The sequence below is a fragment of the Strix aluco genome, chromosome 1 (genome assembly GCF_031877795.1).
Source record: "Strix aluco isolate bStrAlu1 chromosome 1, bStrAlu1.hap1, whole genome shotgun sequence".
Classification (NCBI taxonomy): Eukaryota; Metazoa; Chordata; class Aves; order Strigiformes; family Strigidae; genus Strix; species Strix aluco.
Genome location: NC_133931.1, coordinates 4,599,563 through 4,623,489, shown reverse-complemented (window position 1 = coordinate 4,623,489; position 23,927 = coordinate 4,599,563). Strand labels below are relative to the sequence as shown.

At 42.5% G+C, this 23,927-nt stretch overlaps 1 protein-coding gene across 3 annotated transcripts in view; it reads right to left on the bottom strand.

Moving 5' to 3' along the window:
- Nucleotides 1–13,898, bottom strand: part of TRAPPC9 (trafficking protein particle complex subunit 9) — a 536,307-nt gene extending 522,409 nt beyond the window's left edge. For all 3 annotated transcript variants that reach the window (XM_074833224.1, XM_074833277.1, XM_074833369.1), the window contains exons 1-3: nt 13,837–13,898; nt 11,837–12,437; nt 475–620 (exon numbers count right to left, since the gene is read on the bottom strand). In XM_074833224.1, coding sequence (XP_074689325.1) covers nt 475–620; nt 11,837–12,420 — 730 coding nt within the window. In that variant the 5' untranslated portion in view covers nt 12,421–12,437; nt 13,837–13,898. The remainder of the gene's footprint in view (nt 1–474; nt 621–11,836; nt 12,438–13,836) is intronic.
- Between the last annotated feature and the right edge of the window lie 10,029 nt (nt 13,899–23,927).

Below are 23,927 nucleotides of genomic sequence, written 5' to 3'. Positions count from 1 at the left end.
GAGGAAGGAGAAGTCAGGAAAAAAGTAAAGCCTAAGAACTAATGTGAAAGGAAGGAAGTTATGCTCATGGAAGTTAAATACTCGTGGCTTTGGTAGATGTAAAGGCAAAAATCTTTTGTTAACAGGCCGTAGTAGGTATCTGCAAAAAAGATTTTTAAAACATCTGTACAATCCACTGAAAAAATAAAAACCTTCAAGAGAAGTATTAAAAAAAAAAAAAACCACACACTATTTTTTTTTAAGTACATACTTTACTAATATAATACATTTTATGTTGCAGGTTTTCTTAAACACATTTCTTTCTCATGTCTTATTAACTAATTTTTATTTTGACTTCATTCTTAGTCACACCTGATGTTCAGATTTTGGTCACCAAAATAATTTTCATAATACAGAAGAAAAGTTATAGAAGATAGTCTGATTTACTTGGTTTAGCAACTAATTATTTGATTCACTATCATCAATTAATCCTACCTCCAAGCCACAGAAAGTCATTCACAGACCGCAGAAGTTCCACTGCCATGTGATAATGCACCAAGGAATCTTGTAACATCCCAGCTTGTAAGCACAGGTCACCAACATGTTTCCGCATCCGGCCTTGACAACGCTTCTTATAGTGTCTGCAAAAGAAAAGGTACAGTTTACAGTTATTTCCAGGAAACACTTATTTGAGGTAATAAATACCTAAAGTCAATTTTCTTTCCTCCTTAACAGATCAACATTAAATTACGTTTCTCTGAGCAAACATCCAGTATGAATTCTAACCAGCATAATAAGCAAAAGAACCAACATTTTGAGGAAATATTGCAAAAAAACCCAATTCATCACATATTTTGGCTACACAGCATTTACGCACACAGAGTCACAAAGTTAAAAGACTGCATTTCAGAGCACTTTAATAGCCTTGTCACAACTGAAATAAAACAGAATCATAGAATTGCCCAGGTTGGAAGGAACCTCAAAAGATCAGCCCTTTCATGGGAAAGGAAACCTAGATGAGATTATCTAGCACCCCATCCAGTTGCATCTTGAAAACCTCCAAAGCAAGGTTCGTGTAGTCCTTGATGGCTATTTGGCTGCCTTTCCTTAGCTGGTATGCTTCTTTTTTGCTTTTAAGTACACCCAAAAGTTCATTGTTAAGCCAGGGTTGTCTCTTGTTCTGCCTTCTTCCTTTCCCTCGGTAGGGAACGGACTGTTCTTATGCTTCTAAGAGGCTTTTCCTGAATAACTTCCAGGATAAGCTCCTTTGCTGTCCATGGAAACTTCCCATGGAATCCCTCACATCTGGGCTCTAAGCATATTGAAGTTGCCTCTTCTAATATCCAGGGTCTTTGTCCTGCTACTGGTCTTCAGTGTGCTCAGCAGGATCTGAGCATGCTCCACAATGTTGTTGTCGCTGTACTCAAGGGTACCATTGGTTGTTATGTTGTCAAGCAAGTCTTCTTGGTTTGTGAGCAGCAAGTCTAGCACTGCACTGTTCCTACTCGGCAGGTTCAGCATCTATAGCAGGAAGCTGCCCTCAATGCATTCCAGGAAACTGGTGGACAACTTGTGCACTGCTGTGCTGCTTTCCCAACAAATGTCTATGTAACTGAAGCCCCCCATGAGGAGCAAGTTCTGTTGGCCCAAGACTTCTTTAAGCAGCCAAATGAAGGTTTCATCAGCCTTGTCATCCTGATTGGGAGGTTGGTAACATAAGGTCTGACATAAGATGTCCCTTGGCGATGATCCCTCTAATCTTAATCCAAACGCATTTGACAGAACTTTCACAGTCTCCATAGCTCAGCTCCATACATTCAAATTTCTCTTTCACATGAAGTGCAACTCTATCCCCTCTTTCTTCCTTCCTCTTTCTGAAAGGGCTTGTAGCCATCCACTGTCATCTTCCAGTCATGTATTTCCACATTTCTGTGGTTCCTCTGACATCATAACACTCAGACTGGGCACAGACCTCCAGTTCCTCCTTTTTGGTGCCCAGGCTACTTGCACTGGTAGATGTACACTCGAGGTGGCTGACTTTAGGATTCTTGCCTTCAGAAAAGGTTGGGGAGCATTCCTAACTACACATAGGTGCACTCATCTATCCTGTTCTTTATGAATATGTAGGTGTCACAGTTTTGGACACTACCCCCTCAAGTTCGTTAGTTTAAGGCAAGACTGGCAAGTCAGACAATCTGCTAACAAGATTCTCCTGCCTCTTGTCAGGAGGTGGATCCTCCCTCTCCCCAGTAGGCTGTAGGACTTCCCATGACCATAGAAACCAAAGCCCTAGTGACAACACCAGCCATGAAGCCAGGTATTGATCTGCACAATGTGTTGACTTCTACCTGCACCCTTATCTCTGACTGGCAAGACAGAGAAGATCACTTGGGCACCTGCACCCTTTCACTTCTGCCTCCAAGGACCTGAAGTCCTGCTTGATCTTGCCCAGGTTTTCACAGAATCATTCAGGTTGGAAAAGTCCCTTGGGATCATTGAGTCCAACCATCAGCCCTACTCTACGAAGTTCTCCTCGCAACCCTCCCACTCCTCTCAGCGCGCTGCAACCGCCGCTCCTGCTGCTGCTGCCAGCGGCGTGTAAAGAGCTGCTGATGTTTGCAAAGAAATACTGTCTTTTTGAAATGTCATGGTCCTCAAACAGGTACGTTTTTCTGTTAAAGGGATAATTAGTGAAAGGCCACTGTCACTTCAGGCAAGAACTGACAGGGTTTCTCTTGCTTCTCCTTTTTTTACACATTAAAATAAATGGTGAAGTTCTCTTTCCCAAACAATATTCCCAGGCCAATGAAGTCCTACTGAAAATATTACACAGACAAAAGAAAAGGCAACTTGAGCACAAATCCATGTGATAAAGTCACTAACCTTACTTTTTTTTTCATGAACTGCAGCTAAAGAAATGTGACATGCGAAGTAAGGCACTAGACTTTCAAATCGCCTCATGATTTAAGTCACAGTTCGGGACAGTGCAGCTCTCCTGAGTCCATCAGCAATTCTGTTCTCCCTCCTGCAAAAGTATTCCCTAGAAAGAATGTCCCTGCTCTACTTCATAAAACTGTTTTCTTGAATGTCAACTTAGATATTTTATTCTTTTCTCTACACTACTCCAATAGTCTATTCTTTTGTTCTGTCCTGGTTTCAGCTGGGATAGAGTTAATTTTTCTTCTTAGTAGCTAGAACAGTGCTGTGCTTTGGATTCAGTATGGGATTCGGTATGAAAAGAAAGTTGATAATACACTGATTTTTCAGTGGTTGCTAAGAAATCAAGGACTTTCCAACTTCCTATGTCCTGCCTGTGTGCAGGTGTACAAGAAGCTGGGAGGGGGCACAGCCAGAGCACCAGATCCAAACTGGCCAGTGAAATATTCCATATCCTGTATCATCATGTTCCATATATAAAGGAGGGACAGCCAGAAGGAGTTCTCTCTCGCTTCCAGGATTGTGTTTTCAAGATCTTGGTTTTTTGGGGATCCCTCACCAGGAACAGTCTGGGTATCAGCTGGCAGACGGTGAGCAATTGCATTGTGCATTACCCATCTGTACTTTCTTTTATTATTTTATTGCAATTATTAAACTGTTTTTATCTCAACCTATGAGTCTTCCCTCCATTTCTATTCCTCGTCACCTGGGTGGGGGAGAGTGAGCAAGCAGCTGTGTGGTGTTTGGCTGCCAGCCAAATAAATATATATAAAAAAATTATAGAGAGGCATACAATTTCGCTGTCCAAACTTCACACCAAGGAAAAAAGAAATCTTTCTTCTTTGGATGGCTTAAACTAACAAAAAAGTTAAATGAGAATAAAATCTTAATTAAAAGAATTGCTGTGGGTGTCATTCTTTATCATATACATGAAGTATCTCCAAAGAATCTGGTTAAAAGGGGTTTCCAAAAATATAAAGAACCATCTTGGATTGACTGTCATAGTTCTATGATTTTAGCTTTTAGCAGATGTAGTGATAATTTTTCAATTAAACTAAGTTTAAAAAATTACCTAGCCTATTTGAACATTAAAAAAATACCTGGCGTATTTGAACCTAACAACTTAAAAAAAAAACCCAAACTAAACAAAAAAAAAACAAGGTAACAAGTCCAGATGCTGAACTCCTATACCCTAGAGCAAGACTTGAATGAAGAGGAAATGCCATGATTATGAAATGAAATGGGGTTTGGGGTGGTGGGGTCTTCTCCAGCAAAGAACTTCCCAGAGGATCCTAGAGATGAATTAAAGTGCAGCTGAAATAATCTCTCATAACACAGCTGAACAGACTGTCTTCATAAAGTCTGTAATGTGGGGGGAAAAAAAATAGTAAAAAGGGGACAGAACATATAAAGTATAAGGGTAAGAATAAGCGTATTATTTCCTTTAGATTAAGGCAGAAAGACTAGGAGAAATCATAATCAAAACAATTACGTGTTACTGGTTTGTTTACTTTCGAGGTTCTTGGTCTGGTTTGGATTTTTTACACCAAAGAGAAGCATCAAGTCCAAAGGATAACCACTGTGTTCAGCCACCACATAATGTCTTATTCCTTGTAGTTGGTTCGAAAAAATACTAGTTCATCAAGAAAATGAAGAGAAAATAACTGATTTATATGGATGGAGGACTGAAATCTTAAAAGATAAGATACATGGAAGCACATACAATGTCCTTATAAAATCTAAATACAAAAGCAATGAGAACCAGTGTCATTGTTTGCAAGAAAAACTGGAAATTACAAAGGGAGACAAGAAGCATGTCTTCTATTGCTCCTCTCCATCTAAAAAGTTACAACTCCTACATAAATGTTCCCACTTTTATGATCTATCACATCATATTCACAATTGATGTGAAGATGACATTAAATGAAACTCAATACGACTGTTGTTCTTTATCTTTCAGATATGCCAAGAAATTGCAATATTTCTAATTTCTTTTTTTCAACAAGCATGTACTTTACAGATCTTTGTAACAAAAAAATGCAAGAAAATTCAAAGTGAAAACTAAAGCTGCTCTGCATGAACTATGGAAGGGCACCAAATCTTACCAAGATTTCAGTCTGAGATTTGGGTTATAGAGAAATACCTTGGTCAAAAAGTTACTTTGTAATCTTGAATCAGTATTGTATAGGAGGGTATGAATTGTTTACAAAGCAGATTTTACTGATCTCTGCACTCCTGAATGAAATTAAGATTATATGTGTGATATTGCTTTTAACTTTTTTTACACAGAATAAATAGTGGAATTGGAGAATCATTGTTTCCTTACACAGCTATAATTCCTTTCAGAGATGCTAAGAGTTCCTCTCCCTACACTTGCAAGTAATCTCTATGTTTATGGACAAATTATATTTCTTATTCTCTCAAAACTGTAGTTTTTAAGAGTTTTTCTAGATTTTCCAGATTGCATATGATTAAGTTCATAAATATGAGTCATACAGCAAAAGGAAGAGAGATGATGCCAGACTCCTAAATCAGAACCTAATACCGGAATCGTTTCGATCATACTGCCTGACCAACAGCTCTTCCTAACCAATACCTAATTTTGCTGTAGATTTATGCATATGTCAATATATGCAAAGTTTGAATGCATTTACTCACTTAGACATCAATAAACATTGTTCATACAAAAGACTTCTCTTTTAGAAACTTTCCTTATTTACAAGCAACCAGATAATTTATTCCTGGTGATGAAGAAATTTACTATTAATTATTCAAAGACTGAATTTATTCCACCTACTTTAGGCTCTTAAATGTGGTACCAAGACAGCATCTATCTCCTACAGTCCCTGCAAGCCTTCACCATCCTCCTGGAAAACATTTTCTCACTAATTATAGAGTAAATTTGCACTGTACAAATGTATAAACTGTATCTTAATTTAGCGCTCACAATTACATACAATGAATTCAGGCTTTTTTTTTTCCCTCTCCCAATGACTACAAGCATGTCCAAAAAGACAAAAGGCAAAGACCTCTTTGAAACAAAACCCACTCTCCACAGACAGCAAAACTTAATTTACTTCCTTCTTGGGAAGCCTGTTTTGAAAAAAAATCTAGTATCTACAATATGAGGTTGTTAAATGCAGGTCTAAGTGACTGATGGTTTCTTCAGAGCATACTGGGGTGCAAATTTAATGGAAAAAATCATACATGCGTATATGTAGCAGCATAAAATTATTATTATTCATTTTAATACCTAGCTAGTGTTGCTTCACAGCTTTAACTGAAGAATCTGGCCACAAAGCTGAAAGTGAGAAGCTAATTTATTTTTTATTAAAACACTGTTTAATTATTTTGTCTCTCTACTGCTTAAGCCTAATCTATTTGATGATAGGAAGTCCATGTAAGTTAACTACTACCTCTTCTAGGATGACAACCTTTTTCTAGGTCAGCTTCTTGTAGTACCCTACTGCTAAGAGCTGTTTCTGTTTATTTTTCCTCTAGAAGATCATCTAAGACATTAAGTTTCAAATACACACCCGAGTCTCACCCAAAGACACACCACAAACCCCTTCCAGAGTGTGACGCACTCAGAAATATCCTCAAGGAAGGCAGTGCCACATAATGTAGGACCACAGGTGGAATACTCCATAGCATCAGTCATCCAAACTCCTTCAGAAGGTCCTCTCCTCAACACATCTACACATACAGTTGACTACAAAACTAGTTTAAAAATCTTCATTTTCTAAAGTTAGTTGTGTTAATTGGGTACCTAACACGCTTTCTGTTCTCTTCAGAATAACCACAATCATTACCATCAGCAACCACTACTAACTACTTCACACTGGAAGACAATAAAGCTGTTCCAGAAACCAAAAAGCACTACTCAACCCCATTTCCATTTCTACCTCATTCACTACATAGGATACAATGTTTACCCCTTCATCCCGAACTCTCTTTTAGGATCCCAGGATAATTTTATGGAAAATTCAGAGCAACAATATTATATTTCAAGACAGAATTTATTTTCACTACAAACCATCCAGCAACAGGTTTGAAGGAATTTCTGGATCCTCAAAATTTCAAAATGGCTAAATTTAAAAACAAGAAACATGCAAAATGAATTTGCAAAAGTATTCATGCAAAATGCTTCAACAAAAATTTCCATCAAATTCTGCTAATTCCAATTAGCATGCAGAACTAGAGATATCACCAATCATAACATTATCCAGACTTAAAAGACACAGCTATGGCATTTGATCAACTGCCAGAACTTTTGAATTTGGAAACCAAACACAGGCAGCAACAGCTTCATGGCTTTCGAGTTTAAAAAATAAAGCAAATTCCAGAGGCCAGCAGCCGCCTAAGCAAATTATGTGTCCTACAAAAAAATTCAGCATTGCTACCAAATATAATTGCCAAATGCACCAAAAGGGGTCAACCACAGTAAGTAAGGCTCCAGGCAGCAATTATTTTTGTATGTACTGAAAAATAAATATAAAAAGCAATATTAAAATGTGCAATGAAGGCGGAGTGGAAAGGCCGTACATGGAAGAAAGCTAACTATTTTTAATATACGCAATCACAGCCTACCTTTTTAGACCCAACAACAAACTCACAGGGCAGTATGAGAGAAGAAGAAAAAAAAAAGGAACAAAACAAAAATTAGAAAGAATTAGAAAGACAGAGAACAGAAAGAAAATTAACAGCCACATACACATACTGAGATATCATAAACTTTGATAAACCGGTGAACAAATCCCATCTCCGATACTGTGTAGAGAGACACACGTCTATAAATAGAGCCCTACTTTCTCATCACTCAATAGTATTAAATGGATGCCTTACTGGTATTAAAAAAGAAAGAACCAAAGACACAAACTGATGTAAACAACATTAAAATGATCTTATCCAAGTAGATTTATCATCATACATGAGTAAGTTTATGCTTTTAGCTGAAAACAGAAATAAAATAGAAAAATTAAACAAATGGGATTTCAGGTATTTCTGGCAAGTACATTTCTGAGTTTCAAGTTTGTAGGACCTTTGCATCATCGTAACAACATGCATTTCCATTCTTTTCAATCAGTCTCCCAGCCTCCTACAAATAACTATCAGGTGCAACTGCTTTCAGAAACTTTTTCAGTTATCCTCAGCAGCCCTGTGACCACATAAATATTTTACCTAATTTACAGACAAAGAAACAGAAAAATTAACAGATTTGCCAAGATCACCTATTGGCTGAGTGCTCTAGGAATTAAACAAAGGTCAGACTCCCGGTCCTACAACTTCTATTTAACGGGACAATCTTCCTTCAAAACTTCTTAGGACTTAATCCCACTGTTTTTCAGACATAGTTTCCTACCAACCAAGAAATTATTCTACACAAATAATATAGTGGTTTTGTGTATATTGTCATCACAGTATGAGTTCTGGGAATGTTGTCTCTTCTGCTCATTATACAAGCAACTTGCAAATGACAAAGATCAGCTACACTTTTTCCAAGAATTATCTTATTTGAAATGCAGCATTATAATCCATCTTCCTAATTTATGAATTTATGAATTTATTGGCTTCTTAAAACAAGCCAATCGTGTTGCAATTATTATGCAACCAAATTAATGCTAGTCTTACTAACTGGGTGAGAGAGATCTGTTCTATGTATCTAGTCTTGATCTTAACATAAGTATTAACCTTAATATTTCACAATAAATCACTTAGAGAAAAGTCTCTTTGAAGATACAAAAAAAGTTCTGCAGTTTTAATTAGTTGTCAAATCACATGACCATAATTAACTGTGTCCCATGTAACTTCTTAACATATTTTCACTCAATAGATCAACCCAGTTCATTAGTTTAAGGCTTACAGCTGCACTCTAGGTCTAGTGAGACCTTTGCGATACACAGTGAAATTTAACTTCAGTTTTAGAAGTTACAGGAGAAGATATGCTTATTTAGCCTAAGCAGACATCTGCAACTACAGCAGCAAAGACACATACTCTCTGTTACAAGCACAGAGAGTATGCCTGCTCTTTCCATCTATTTAATATAGAATATTTGTCCTTTTTAACCAGTTAGTTGCACTCTGACTTGGGAGGTCAGGATACATTATATACAAAGGTTTTTTTAAAAAAAGGGGGACAGAGGGTATATAAAAAAAGAGTAAAGTGACATTCTTTTCTTTTAACCCCTTAGAAATTTCCACCTAGTCTCAAAAAAGCTGTTTCATTTACCTCAATATCTCAATAACATTATCCTTTTTTAATTCTTTAAACTCATTATGCTGACAGACTCAAAACCAACAAAGTAGCAAAATTTATTCTACCAGATGTTCTCATACACACTCCGTGCATTCAGACAACCTTTACTCCTGCCTGAACAGAATTATACAACATTGCATCTTGCAAAAACAGAGACTGGACTCTGGTGGAGAGGGTCCTTTCCAGCCCTGTACATCCCCATTATGACTTAATGTAAAGTTTTCCCCTTAATTGGGGAATCTGTCACTGGAAAAGAGAACATGCTACAATAAAAAGCTTTTATTGCAATCTAAGTAATAACAGGCAATATAGTACCATTTCACATCTAAAGACTTAGTCTTGAAAAGTGTAGGTTAGTTTAATAAACTGATCTTAGTTCAACCACATCTCAAGGTCCTGAATTTCTGCTAAGTAGAACACAGCAGCAGAGATACATCATGCTCCATGAAAAGTCCTAGAAAGGTCCCTGTGCAGAGAAGCTCAGGTACACTATGCATGTGTGTTTCTAACGCAGCCAAGGACAACTCCTTTTCTGACATTTATTTGGGATTACATAAATTTCTCCTTTTTGTTACAAAACTCAAAAATATTTTTTTAAAAAGTCCAGGTATTTAGAGTATTTTCTTACTCATCCATACAAAATACTAAACTGAATGTAAAGATCTTTTAATTCAGCTTGCTTATGCTATTCATATATAAATCCTGAATTTTAAAACAATCAGAAGCACTACCTTCACAGCAAAATAAAGCTGAAAAACATTCTTACTATTGAACCGAAAGATGAAGTATTAGAATATATAACACCTTTTCTTTGAGCAGTTAAGCCTAGCAAACATTTAAAGTATATCCATTGATCCAGACTTACTGAAAAACTATTTGGTATTCCAACCACCCAGCAAGGTTGCATGCGTATCCAAACCCGTTATTAACTCTCTATAAACCCATATGTTTACAGAACCAAGGTCATACACTTTCCATTTTGCAAAGAACTCAAGCATCACACTAAATGTGTTTCAACTCTTCAGTGCAAACAGCATAAGATACCTTCTTGGATACGTGTGGACAAACATACTGCCTGTTATTTGAGCTCCCCACCAGTTCAGAACTTCACAGGAAATATTTAGCCACTAGCTACAACACAGCCACTGCTTGTAAGTAATTTATGTATGGAACTGATTTCCAAAGTACAACTTGGAAGCACACTATTTAGAAGACACAATTGAACAGCATAATTAATTCTGATTTTGAGATTCTCAGCCAAAACTCACAGTTTTCTTAGCTAACTGGAACAGGAAATCTTGGTGATTACATTCAACAAAATTAATCCAAACTAAGTAATTAAAGCTGAGATTCTAAAAGGGCTCATCTAGTCTACAAAATTTTACTGCCCATGCAGAGAACAAAAAACAATCAACATCATAATAATTTATACCACTAATGAAAGTTGAATAGTGCAGGGACTAACCAGGACACTGAAAGAGTAGCTCGAGAAGGGAACAACATTGGGTAAGCAAGTCAGAGCAAGTTCAACTGCTTACCAGCAAAGAGGACCAGGACCAGGGGAGAAAGGTGCTGTTGGTCCTTCAAGCAACCAGAGATAATTTAATGGAGGGCTTCAAACTAATTAGAAACTTAGAATACTTTCTCCCAGTATGTCATATTCTTATATAGACATTCTAAGGCTCGGACTAACTACGCAGGCAGAGCTGATTAACATCAGAAGGCTTCGCAGCTCTGGACAACCCTGCCTGGATACCTCTGAGCTTTTACACACAATAACCACTGCTGGCATCCCTAGTAGTACAAGACAGATGTGAAAGATACTATTCCCATGCATACTATATATTTTGATAGGGCTTCCACACCTCTATCTTTTCCAAGACAGTTGCTTCCATCCTTTGGATTTGACTGCAAACAGCAGAGTCAAACAGATTTTGCACCTGCCTGTAGCTAGCAAGCCAGAATTACTAATCCCTAATACAAGAACTATGGAACACTCAAATCTGAAAGATGAGCATGCAAATAATTAGGAGGGAAAGATGTGGAAAAAGAAAAAAAAAAAAAAAAACCAAACAGACCTGTAACATACACAAAACCAAAGAGAACACTTGTGAGAAGAATGGTAGCATAACAAGATGGGTCAAGAATATCAAATAATTAAATAAAAACGAAAGACAGGGAAAGATGCTGGACTTAGTCACCAAAATAAATGCTCAGTGTTTCATAGGATGAAAAAGTAGACAGAGGCTTATGGAAAAAAACCACAGTAAGTAGGATTAGTCAAACACTACTCAACATAATATAAAATTATTTTACATCAATGTTAACTGAGTTTATTAATACTCTATATCTATAAACCCTTTGAAGCTTTCCAGCAAAAAGTCTCTTTATAGCAAAATCTGTCAAACCTTTCCTGTGACTTCTTCCTACTGTTTGATTAGCCTCATAAATTAAATATATATATATATAAAAGCAAAATATCAAATATGGTCAGACTACAAATTAAATTCTCTTCAACTACAGCAGACACACCAAGTAAGATAGGGGCACAACCTTTGTTGTAACAAAGTACGCTTCGTCCTTTCTAATAGGCTTATTCCAAAGGCTAGCAATTGCCATATACATTTTTTCAAGACCTGCGAGCTGACAAAAATAGCTGCTTACCTACTATCGGTGTCCAGACCTACAAAATCCTTCTTCTCAAAAGGAACACAGAGGAGTGGGATCTTGTCTCCAGACTTATCAGTGGCTCTGTCAAGCCGCTTAGACTCCAACACTATGAAGAGGGATTCGATAAAATCTTCTATTCTCTTCTCCACAGTTTCACATTCATCATAACTGGGATAAAACGCCACATCCGTGCGGGGCTGCTCCGCAATCTCTCCTTGAAGCCCAAAGACAAACAACCGGGAATCATAGAGAGTAGAACCATACATTTCCTTCTGAAGATGGAATTTTTCAAAAGTCTGAGGCCAGTCCTTTGCAGAAGAACAGTCTGTAATAGTTATCAGCCCCACAACTTTCCGGTGTGTCTGAAAATCCCCCCATTCGTTGTTCTCTGGGGGATAATGGTGCCTATAACGGATATACAACACACGCTGAGAGTCGCGCACGTTAACTTGACTCACTGCTGCAATGCGTTTGTAGATCCTGAAAAAGCTCTCTTCAGGTACAATGCCAATCGGCTGAACCACAACCAGGAGAGTCTGATGATCCTCAGCACACTGCATGTAGTCGGGAACACTCATTTTGCATCAACTGCAGGCTAATAAAAGAAAAACGTATATATTATTTTTTAACATTCAGAAGTACACGATTGCCGAATCAAACCAGGACTTTGATGCTAAACACTTCAGTATCCTGTATATATGTGCTACAATATTAATACTTTATCATTTTACTAAATCCTCAATCATGCAGCCTACTGACAAGTTACACAGTGCACAAGGAGTGTTCTTAGTCACGTATCAGTATGGCCACAAACAAAAAATCGCTAAATGAGGTTCTTCCAACCAAATCAGTTTCCCATTCACTGTGCAGCTCCACAAACCAGCCTAACACATGGGGCAGCAGAGTCTCTCTACCACAGCCACAGCTTAAATGCTTGCTGAAGCACCACCTCAGATGAGACGTCCTTTGAGACTCAGGCTCTCCAGTCTGCCTTGGGGAAAATATGGAAAATTGTGAGGTGAAATGTAAACCAACACCACACCGGAATGACCAAACTTTACACAGCTGTCAGTGCTTGCACATGGCCAGGCAGAGGAAGATCAGCTCCAGAACATTCATTTTTGAGAAAAAGTGAAGTCATTATTTTCTCAAAACACATGCAGGTTCATCAGAAGGACCAGGCAATGTTTTCTGCTTTTATATTTAAATATTTATAATTCCTTCTGGCCTGAGCTATCTGAAACTGATTACTGTACTGCAGCTGTGTTTAAACAAAGATGTGCATAGCTAAACCCTCACATCTCCGAAACCTCCGGGCCCGTACAGAGCCCTTGGTGGATTTCAGCTCCAAAGCACCCTCTAAAACATACATACAACCAAAGAAAAAAAAAAACAAAACACCCCAGAACGCAGCACAGCTTTAGACTGACACTACTTGGTTTTACCAAACAGAACGAAGAGCTCTGAGCCCGGGAGCACAGGTGGCAGAAAAGCAGCTGTTTGAGGAGGAGGAGGAGGGGCTCCTCACAACTCCTGACAGTTGCGGAGACCCGCTAATGCAAAGCGCCTCTCCTCCCCCACTGCCCCATATCAGGCAGAAGCGCAGCGCAGCGCCCTGCCCGCGCTGCCCGCCCTAGCGGGAGGCCCGGCCCGCCGCCGGGCAGGGAGGGTGGGAGGGCTTCCCCCGCTTCCCCCTCCCCGGGCACATCCCCATGTTGGGCACGGCGAAGTTTAGGAGGGGAAAAGAAATCGGTGTTCAGCGACAAGCCCAGAGGAGGCGCGGCGGTAGGCGCACACCCCCCGCAGCCCCGCCAGGAAGGGGGCTGAGGGGCGGCGTGAAGAGAGGGGAGGCCCGGGGGAGCCGCTGTGGGGGCAGCGGGGAAGGGCAGAGCCCCTCAGGTGAGGAGCAGGAGGGGAAAGGGGCGGCCGCCTCAGGGCTGCCGCGGGCTCCTGGGTGGGTAACGCGGGGGGGGGGGGGGGGGGGGGGCACTCACAGCCGGGACAGGAACCGCCCCCGCCTCCTCCTGCTGCCGGACGCGCGGGGCGGGCAGGGGCGGGGCGCGGCGGAACTGACGGCAATGGGCGCCCGCAGCCCCGCCCCGCCCCGCCCCGCCCCGCCGGGGAGGGCGGCGCATGCGCACAGCCGGGGCGGTGCGGGGGAGGGGGTTGGCGGGCGCGCTGTTAGTTAGCGCCGCTCGGCCGCTCGCTGCCCGTGGGGCTTCTGCCGGCCTTTCCCCAGGATCCCGCTGCTGTCTGCAAACGCGAGGCGTTCCTCCCAGAGAATAAATTAAAACTGGCGGGTGCATCCCAGCTGCCAGTATCTCTCCCTACGGTGTAACTGAAAACTTCAGGGGCTCTAACACTGAGTTGTAGCCAAAAGTGAGCCTTCCTAGCATTTCGGAGTCCTGAAATCGGACTTCACGGGATCATCTAGGTTGGAAAAGCCCTTGAAGCTCCTCCAGTCCAACCATGAACCTCACACTGACCGTTCTCAACTCCACCAGATCCCTCAGTGCTGGGTCAACCCGACTCTTCAACCTCTCCAGGGATGGGGACTCCCCCCCTGCTCTGGGCAGCCCATTCCAACGCCCAACAACCCCTTCTGCAAAGAAATACTTCTTAACAGCCAGTCTGACCCTGCCCTGGCGCAGCTTGAGGCCATTCCCTCTTGGCCTGGTGCTTGTTCCTTGGGTCAAGAGACTCATCCCCAGCTCTCTGCACCCTCCTTTCAGGGAGTTGTAGAGGGCGATGAGGTCTCCCCTCAGCCTCCTCTTCTCCAGACTAAACCCCCCCAGTTTTCTCAGCTGCTCCCCATCAGACCTGTGCTCCAGACCCTGCACCAGCCTCGTTGCCCTTCTCTGGACATGCTCAATAATTCAATGTTCTTTTTGTAGTGAGGGACCCAAAACTGAACACAGTAATTGGTGTCTTGTAGCTTAAAGGGCAAAAAACCTGAGGACTCTGAAGCATGCGCCTTGTGTAAGACTTAGGGTGCTCTTCTAGTGCAGAATACGGGAACCTCATGAAGTTCAACAAGGTGAAGTGCAAAGTCCTGCACATGGAATGGGGCAATCCCCAATACCAATGCAGGCTGGGGAATAAGTGGATTGAGAGCAGCCCTGAGGAGAAGGACTTGGGGGTATTGGTGGATGAAGGACTGGACATGAGCCGGTAACGTGCACTCCCAGCCCATAAAGCCAACCGTGTCCTGGGCTGCATCCAGAGCAGTGTGGCCAGCAGGTCGAGGGAGGGGATTCTCCCCCTCTAACTCTGCACTTGTGAGACCTCCTCTGCAGTTCTGTGTCCAGCTCTGGGGCCCCCAGCATAAGAAGGACATGGACCTGCTTGAGCAGGTCCAGAGGAGGCCATGAAGATGCTCAGGGGGCTGGAGAACCTCCTGTATGAGGACAGGCTGAGAGAGTTGGGGGTGTTCAGCTGGAGAAGAGAAGGCTCCAGGGAGACCTTAGTAGAGTGGCCTCCCAGGACTTAAAGGGGCTACAGGAAAGATGGGGAGGGGCTGTTTATCAGGGAGTGCAGTGATAGGACGAGGGGTAACAGTTTTAAACTGAAAGAGGGTAAATGTAGGTTAGATATAAGGAGGAAATTCTTTACTGTGAGGGTGGTGAGACACTGGCACAGGTTGCCCAGAGAAGCTGTGGCTGCCCCCTCCCTGGAAGGGTTCAAGGCCAGGTTGGACGGGGCTTTGAGCAACCTGGTCTAGTGGAAGGTGTCCCTGCTCATGGCAGGGGGGTGGGACTAGATGAGCTTTAAGGTCCCTTCCAATTCAAACTGTTCTATGACTCTATGTATGTATATATATATACACACACACAAATATATATATAAAGTAAAATTATAGAAGAAAAGTGGTTGATTTCCAACTCTCCCCATAGCTGGCAGATAGCAATGTTCAAAGAATTAAGTTTGCAGTATATCCCTTGTGTTTTCACATGCATCTATAAAGCTAATAAATGTGCATTTTAGAGACACACCTAGCTCTCAGGTGTCTCTCTTAAAAATGTTGTGTCTCAATTTTTTTTTGCTGTGGTTTCTGACCTATCCTTGAGAAATATGTGCTCACCATGTTATTAAAGTAATTATTCTTCTAAAATGGGTTAAGACCTTTCATTTGCCCGCATTTACATTTAATATTTGTGTGTTGGAGGCAGGTTTGTGATCCGAGTGACCCTTCCCAGGCTCTGTAATCTTTCCCTAGCCATACACTTGTAACAAGGTCTCTCTAATACTGACCTCTGAGGGAGCCACACTGCCAATAGTGTAAGTAAATCACAGTCTCTATCTAAAGCCGGTTAATTAACTGTATTTTTCAGTATCCCAAAAATGTTTGTATGACCACCTCTAAAATCTATGTTTTAGAAAATTTAAAGACTTACACTTTTTAAACTCAGAGGTTACAACTCATTTTCCCATTTTTTTTCGGAGAAGGGATACATTTGCACCACTTACAGGAGCTGTCTGTTAATAAACAAGATGACAATGTTCGTTGGGCTGCCTGCAGGAAGAATTGCCCGCTGTCAACAGCAAATGCTTTATCAGCGTGTCTTGTGAATAGAAGTCTCATCATTTAATATCATAGTTCAGCTGATGATCAAGATTTTGGATTATCGAAAATCACTAAGAGTCATCAGGTCCAACTCCCCTGCAATGAGCAGGGACATCTTCAACTACATCAGGTTGCTCAGAGCCCCGTCCAACCTGACCTTGAATGGGGCATCTACCACCTCCCTGGGCAACCTGTTCCAGTGTTTCACCACCCTCATTGTAAAAAAAGTCTTCCTTCTATCTAGTCTGACTATATATGCTTTTTTATATACATATCCCTCCTTATAAAACATTGGGAATAATAACTTCTGACAAACTTCCTCTTTCCAGATTTTTTATATTCCACATTAACGCAGGAGAGCAGACACATGTTCCTGGTTGCCACCAACTCTTCCAACACGCTACTGGTTTTCCCCATGGAAGAGATCTACCTGCTGCCACTACATTCCCATGGAGCTGCTCGGCCCAAGTATTTTATCCAATTATCAAGGCAGATCATCAAGCAAACCATCTTTTTGTTGTCTCAATGTCAAGAGAAAGGAAAATTGTATGATGTGTTCTTGCAAGCCCTCCTCTGCCACTTTTGCTATTCAGCCAAAGCAAAGGAAGTGAAAACTCCTCTCAGTCTCAATCTGCAAATCCTCTGGCATGGGAGCATTCTCAGTCTCTACTTTTCCAGTGCAGATGCTTGTTGGAACAGAAGGGAGCATGTCATGACTTAAAGTAGTGTCACTCCAACAAAATAACTTCAATAGAATTCACAGTTTTTGAAGATTTTGGATGAGCAATTGTATTTAGATAGAATCATAGAATCATTTAGGTTGGAAAAGACCCTTAAAATCACTGAGTCCAACCGGTGACCTAACAGTGCCAAGCCCACCACTAAACCATGTCTCTAAGCACCACATCTACATGCCTTTTAAATACCTCCAGGGATGGTGACTCAACCACTTCCCTGGGGAGCCTGTTCCAGGGCTTGAGAACCCTTTCAGTGAAGAAATTTTTCCTAACATCCAATCGAAACCTCCCCTGGTGCAACTTGAAGCTGTTTCTTCTTGTCCTATTGCTTGTTACTTGGGAGATCAACCCCCACCTCACTACAACCTCCTTTCAGGTAGTTGTAGAAAGCGATAAGGTTCCCCTGAGCCTCCTTTTCTCCAGGCTAAACACCCCCAGTTCCCTCAGCCGCTCCTCACAGGACTTGTGCTCTAGACCCTTCACCAGCTTTGCTTCTCTTCTTTAGACACACTCCAGCACCTCAAGTCTTTCTTGTAGTGAGGGGCCCAAAACTGAACACAGTATTCGAGGTGTGGCATCACCAGTGCCGAGTACAGGGAGACAATCACTTCCCTAGTCCTGCTGGCCACACTATTTCTAATATAAGCCAGGATGCTGTTGGCCTTCTTGGCCATCTGGGCACACTGCTGGCTCATATTCTCATATCTGTCGACCAACAGCCCCAGCTCCTTTTCCCGCCGGGCAGCTTTCCAGCCACTCTTCCCCAAGCTTGTAGCGTTGTGTAGGGTTGTTGTGACCCAAACACAGGACCCGGCACTGTTGAACCTCATACAGTTGGCCTTGGCCCGTTGATCCAGTCTGTCCAGATCTCTCTGCAGAGCCTCCCTACCCTCAAGCAGATCAACACTCCCGCCCAACTTGGGTGTCTTCTGCAAACTTACTGAGGGTGCACTCGATCCCTTTTTCCAGATTGTTGATAAAGATATTAAACAGAACTGGCCCAAATACTGAGCCCTCGGGAACACCACACTTGTGACCAGCCGCCAGCTGGATTTAAGTCCATTCACCACCACTCTTCGGGCTCAACCATCCAGCCAGTGTTTTACCCAGTGAAGAGCATACCCATGGAAGCCATGAGCAGCCAATTTCTCCAGGAGAATGCTGTGGGAAACAGCATCAGAGGCTTTACTGAAGTCCAGCTAAACAATATCCACAGCCTTTCCCTCATCCACTAAGTGGGTCACCTTCTAATAGAAGTAGAAGGACCTGCCTTTCATAAGCCCATGCTGACTGGGCCTGACCACCTGGCTGTCCTGTATGTGCCGTGTGATGGCACTGAGGATGATCTGCTCCACAAGCTTCCCCCGCAACAAGGGCAGGCTGACAGGCCTGTAGCTCCCCAGATCCTCCTTCCTGTCCTTCTTGTAGATGGGTGTCACACTTGCTAACCTCCAGTCAACTGGGACCTCTCCAATTAGCCAGGACTGCTGATAAATGATGGGAAGTGGCTTGGTGAGCACTTCTGCCAGCTCCCTCCATACCCTTGGGTGGATCCCATCCAGCCCCATAGGCTTGTGTGTGTCTAAGTGATGTAGCAGGTCACTAATCATTTCCCCTTGGATTGTGGGGGTTTCATTCTGCTCCCCGTCCCTGTCTTCCAGCCCAGGAGGCTGGATACCCTGAGAACAACTGGTCTCACCATTAAAGACTGAGGCAAAGAAGGCATTGAGTACCTCAGCCTTTTCTTCAGCCTTTGTCACTACGTTTCCCTCCGCGTCCAATAAAGGATGGAGATTCTCCTTAGCCCTCCTTTTGTTGTGAATTTATTTATAGAAACATATTTTATTGTATTTTACTGCAGTAGCCAAATTAAGTTCTAGGTGGGCTTTAGCCCTTCTAATTTTCTCCCTGCATAACCTCACAACCACCTTGTAGTCCTTCTGAATTGCCTGCCCCTTCTTCCAAAGGTCATAAACTTTCTTTTTTTCCCCTGAATTCCAGCCAAACCTCTCTCATCAGCCAGGCCGGTCTTCTTCCCTGCCAGCTCGTCTGTTGGTACATGGGGATGGCCTGCTCCTGCGCCTTTAGGATTTCCTTCTTGACAGGCCTGTCGCAGGGAAGGCAGGTGCAGTTCCCGCAGTCTGTCTCCCTCTCGCTCTCCCTGATACTCCTCAACCTGCTGCCCCCCTCCCGGAGCTCTGTCCCTAAGCGGAGGAGCTCCTCTCCCTGGGCGCAGCTCCCACAGCTGTGCTCACTGCTGCCGGCCGGCGCTGGCAGAAGAGCAGGGCCCACCCTGCAGCCTGGCACCCGGGTGGCAGCGTGTTCCACCGGAGCTCTGGCTGCGAAGCTGCCTCAGGCGCGGCGGGTGCGGAGTTTAGAGCGGACGGGGCCTTCTGCCGGGCGGACGCCATTGCTCCCTGGTCGAGCTGGCAGAGTTACAACACCCTGCTGTGCCGCACCCTGTTTGCCCACCCTGGTCACCAGCGTTCCCCAGGGATTGCTTTTATAGGTGTGGGTTGTGCTGGCACCGAAGCCGCTCACCTCGGTGACTGAGGGCTGGTTTCCGTTACACCACAGTTCAATCTCCCGCCATTGCTGCCGGCCCTGCCCAGGTCCCCTCAGCCGCTGTGGCGGGAGCTGCCGGTTCCTGGCGGGTCTCTCCGCTCCCCTCAGGTTCCCCCGGCTCAGGAAACCCCACTGTGCGCCACAGCCCATCGTGCCGGCACCGGAGCTGCTCGCCTACACCTTTAACTGGTGTAAACTGATTTAACACGAATTCAAAGATGATACAGATTGAACTGCAATTTTCAAATAGAGCAGTTCTGCAGACTTCAGACAATACAAACCCAGGAAGCTGCACACCCCTTTCAGGAGGGCAGATGGGTATGTTCAAACTTGGCCAAATGCAGGATGGAGGGAACAGAGAGCGGCAGTTTTAAATGAAGAAAATAACTGGTTTTCTTTCACAAAATTCTACCAGGAATGTAACTACGAGCATTTCCCACAGAGAATTGATTGCTACATTTATTTCTACAATATTGATGTGAGCACTAACTGGGTGGCAAAACCTTAAAGATTTGGTCACCTGTAAACACAGCCTATGCTCAGCATTATTGAATCTACTCTGTAGCATTGGTTGGAGAGGGTTTTGGAAACATTTTTTGACATAGTTCATGTCATCAGTTTATTGTTTCACTTCTTCCCTACGAGACAAAAAGGTGATGACAATTTATGACTTGCATTAAGATACCTATTACTAAATGTACATTAAACTATCTAATATTTTATCATCTCTAGAAGATAATTTAGATTGTGACTCTGTAAATGCTGTGAGCTAGAGCCTTCTCATTGCCATTAAGTTACTCAGTCTCCTGAGATCCTTCAGGCTGAGGGCGTGTAATGTTCTGAATAATTCCAAGTGGTAGAGCAACTCTGAAGAGAAGTTGCCTAAAATGTGTATCTGTCAAAAATGGAAAGGGAAGGTTATACATGGTATTGTCTGCTTAAAAGCTTGGCTTCCATGAATGTATTTCTGTTTTTGAAAATCTTCATCACTCCAGCTAGTCTAATGGAGGAACTTCTACACTGAGAACCTTCCCAGAGACTTCCAAATGTTTAGGTATCTTAAAGTGACCATTGTCAGTTCAGTAATTTTCTGTTTGCATTTCTGCATTAACATATAATTTACCAACTGCTCAGATTTATCTCATATTTTGAATATGATGCAACCTTCTTATCCCTACCAAATAACACTTCATCAAATCCCCTCGGAATAGTTTCCTTTGCCTTGTGCGAGAAAATGCTTCTGCTTCATCATGAACTGGACTGGTTTTAGTTTATAAATGCTGGTCTTGTATTGCTGTACTTCAAATTTAAAGAATGCATAAGTTAATTTCTTTTGTTACAGTCTGCATCTTGTGCTAGACACCTCTTTCTTTTACTATAACCTTACATTTATTATTATCTGCAACAACTACTTATCCACATATTGTGTTTATGCTTTGCCAGACTGACTTCAGCTCCTTCCCTTGTTTGCTGACACAGGCTGATTTTTCCCTAGTCCAGTGCTTATCTACTGTTCTTTACACAACAATGGTGAATTTCATTATGTTTTCTGATTGCAGATCATATATAATTGAATCTCTAATTAATCTATTAACTCCTTAAATCTGTGCAAATTAGTTTTAAAATGTCACTCAGCAACATAGTGGACAATCTTTTTGGCCATGCTCTATTTTTATGTACAGAAAATGTATTCTTCAGGGGTTTTTTGGCTTTTCCAAGTAATTTACAGTCCTCATATTCTCTCTAGAATAAATGGAAGATCTTCAGTGCAGCTAGAATTGCCTCATGCTCTTTCTGTAATAGAATCATGGAATCATAGAATATCTCAAGTTGGAAGGGACCTGTAAGGATCATCGAGTCCAACTCCCCGCTCCTCGCAGGACTACCTAAAACCAAACGATATGACTAAGAGCATTGCCCAGGCGCTCCTTGAACTCTGACAGGCTTGGTGCTGTCACCACTCCCCCGGGGAGCCTGTTCCAGTGACCGATCACTCTCTCAGTGAAGAACCTTTTCTTAATGTCCAGTCTGAACTTCCCCTGACGCAACTTCATCCCATTTCCTCGTGTCCTAGTGCTGGTCACCATAGAGAGGAGATCAGCACCTCCCCCTCCGCTGCCCCCCTTAAGGAAGCTGTAGACTACGATGGGGTCACCCCTCAGCCTTCTCCTCTCCAAGCTGAACAAGCCAAGTGACCTCGGCCGCTCCTCCTAAGTCTTGCCCTTGAGGCCTTTCACCATCTTGGTCACCCTCCTCTGGACACACTCTAATAGTCTGATGTCCTTGTTACACTGAGGCACCCAAAACTGCACAAGTACTCGAGGTGGGACCCCATCACTGCTGTGTAGAGTGGGACAATCCCCTCCCTTGACTGTATAGCTGTGCTGTGCGTGATGCCCCCAGAACACGGTTGGCCCTTTTGGCTGCCAGGGCTCACTGTTCACTCATACTCAACTTGCTATCAACCCAAACCCCCAGATCTCTTTCCACAGGGCTGATCGCCAGTCTCTTGTCCCCCCCATTTGTATACACAACCAGGATTACGCCATCCCAGGTAATCTGGCACTTGCTCTTGTTAAATTTCACACGGTTGGGGATTGCCCAGCTCTCTAGTCTATCCAGATCTCCCTGTAAGACCTCTCTACCTTTGAGGGAGTCCACAGCTCCTCCTAGTTTAGTATCATCAGCAAACTTAATGTACATTTGATTCCTGCACCCAGATCACTTATAAAAACATTGAAGAGCAGTGGCCCTAAAACTGAGACGTGAGGAGCCCCACTGGTGACTGGCAGCCAGCCTGATGTAACCCCATTTACTGCACTTGCTCTTTCTCCAGTAGTACTCTAACTTCTCTCACCAGCTTTTGGGAATTTGGCAGACACTTCCTCCAGATTCTCTTCCATGGAGAATTCCGATTATATCAGGTTTATTATTATTTTTCTTCTAATGTCATACAATAAAGATCGGATACAGAGAAGTTCTTTCCAATGGTTCAACATTCTTTTCTGCTTTCAGGTAGCTCACTAGTACATGTAAATATGTTCTCATTTGAGCGGACTACGGGAGCAGCAAGTTTTACTTCTGCTGATGCTGTATTTCCACAGCAGAAGTAAAATCAGTAAATTAGGGAGGCAAATTAGTACATTACTTCAGTTAGGTTCTGCTGCAGATTCAGCCCATGAATAAATTTGTTCCAGTGTAGTTGAGGTTCAGAGCACTAAGAGTTCACACCACTAATCTGGAATTTATGCACCGTGACTCACCTATAACCAATTAAAAGGGTGATTCTACAGGGTGAGACTGCAGCTAGGAAAAGGCTTTAACACCATCCTCCTGTTGTCCTGCTGAAGCTTGCACAGTACCTGTACTGCTAACAGAGCGCCACAGTTTCTCTCGAGTTCTCTAAATATGAAACAGAGGTTGAGAAGCTACGAGAAGCCACAGCACTGCACTGAGAGCAAAAATTGCAGTGGGGAAGTGAGAGACAGAGGGCAGGGGAATGAATCTAATCCTTCCTTTTTTCCCCTAGGAAATTTGTACATGTGCAGACACCACCCAGACACACATATTCACACAATGAAGTAAAAAAAAAAAAAAAAAAGAGATTGCTGTGGGGAAGCTCACAGGTGTCAGTAACAAGAAACAAATCTTCACTACAGGACAAGAACAGCATCTCTGGTTATTCCTTTATTAGACGTAACTTAGTTAAAGAGCTCAAAAATAACCTGCACCAAGCAGTTTCTTACTCAGGTCTGCAAAGCACAGCAAAAAGGACTCCTCTAGCAGAGCCTGGTGAGTCAAGTGAGAGTAGAAAAGGAGAGACTTGAGATGTGATGCTGCTCTGCAGTTTGTAATTAGTACAAACAGTCCCTATACTGCACAGGACATATTAGTTTTGGGGCAAACTGTTGTTCTGAATCTACTAGAGGAGAGATTTATTTTACCTGCATTCCCAGTCAGGTTTTACAAAGAATTCTTAGTAACAAAACCAATTTGGTTCTGTTCATGAGAAATAATTCTAGTATGAACTCCCCTATGGGTTTGTCTGTTTTAATTAGGATCAGGTTTGGTTCCATTACTGGTAAGACATTAATTTTGCAATTTCAAAATATACTAAAAAAAGTTAAATTATTAAGTATCAGTAATAATGCAATATGATGGTATTCTCGGAGTGTGTGCACACCCACCATATGCTATACAGCTATATCGCGATCCTGTC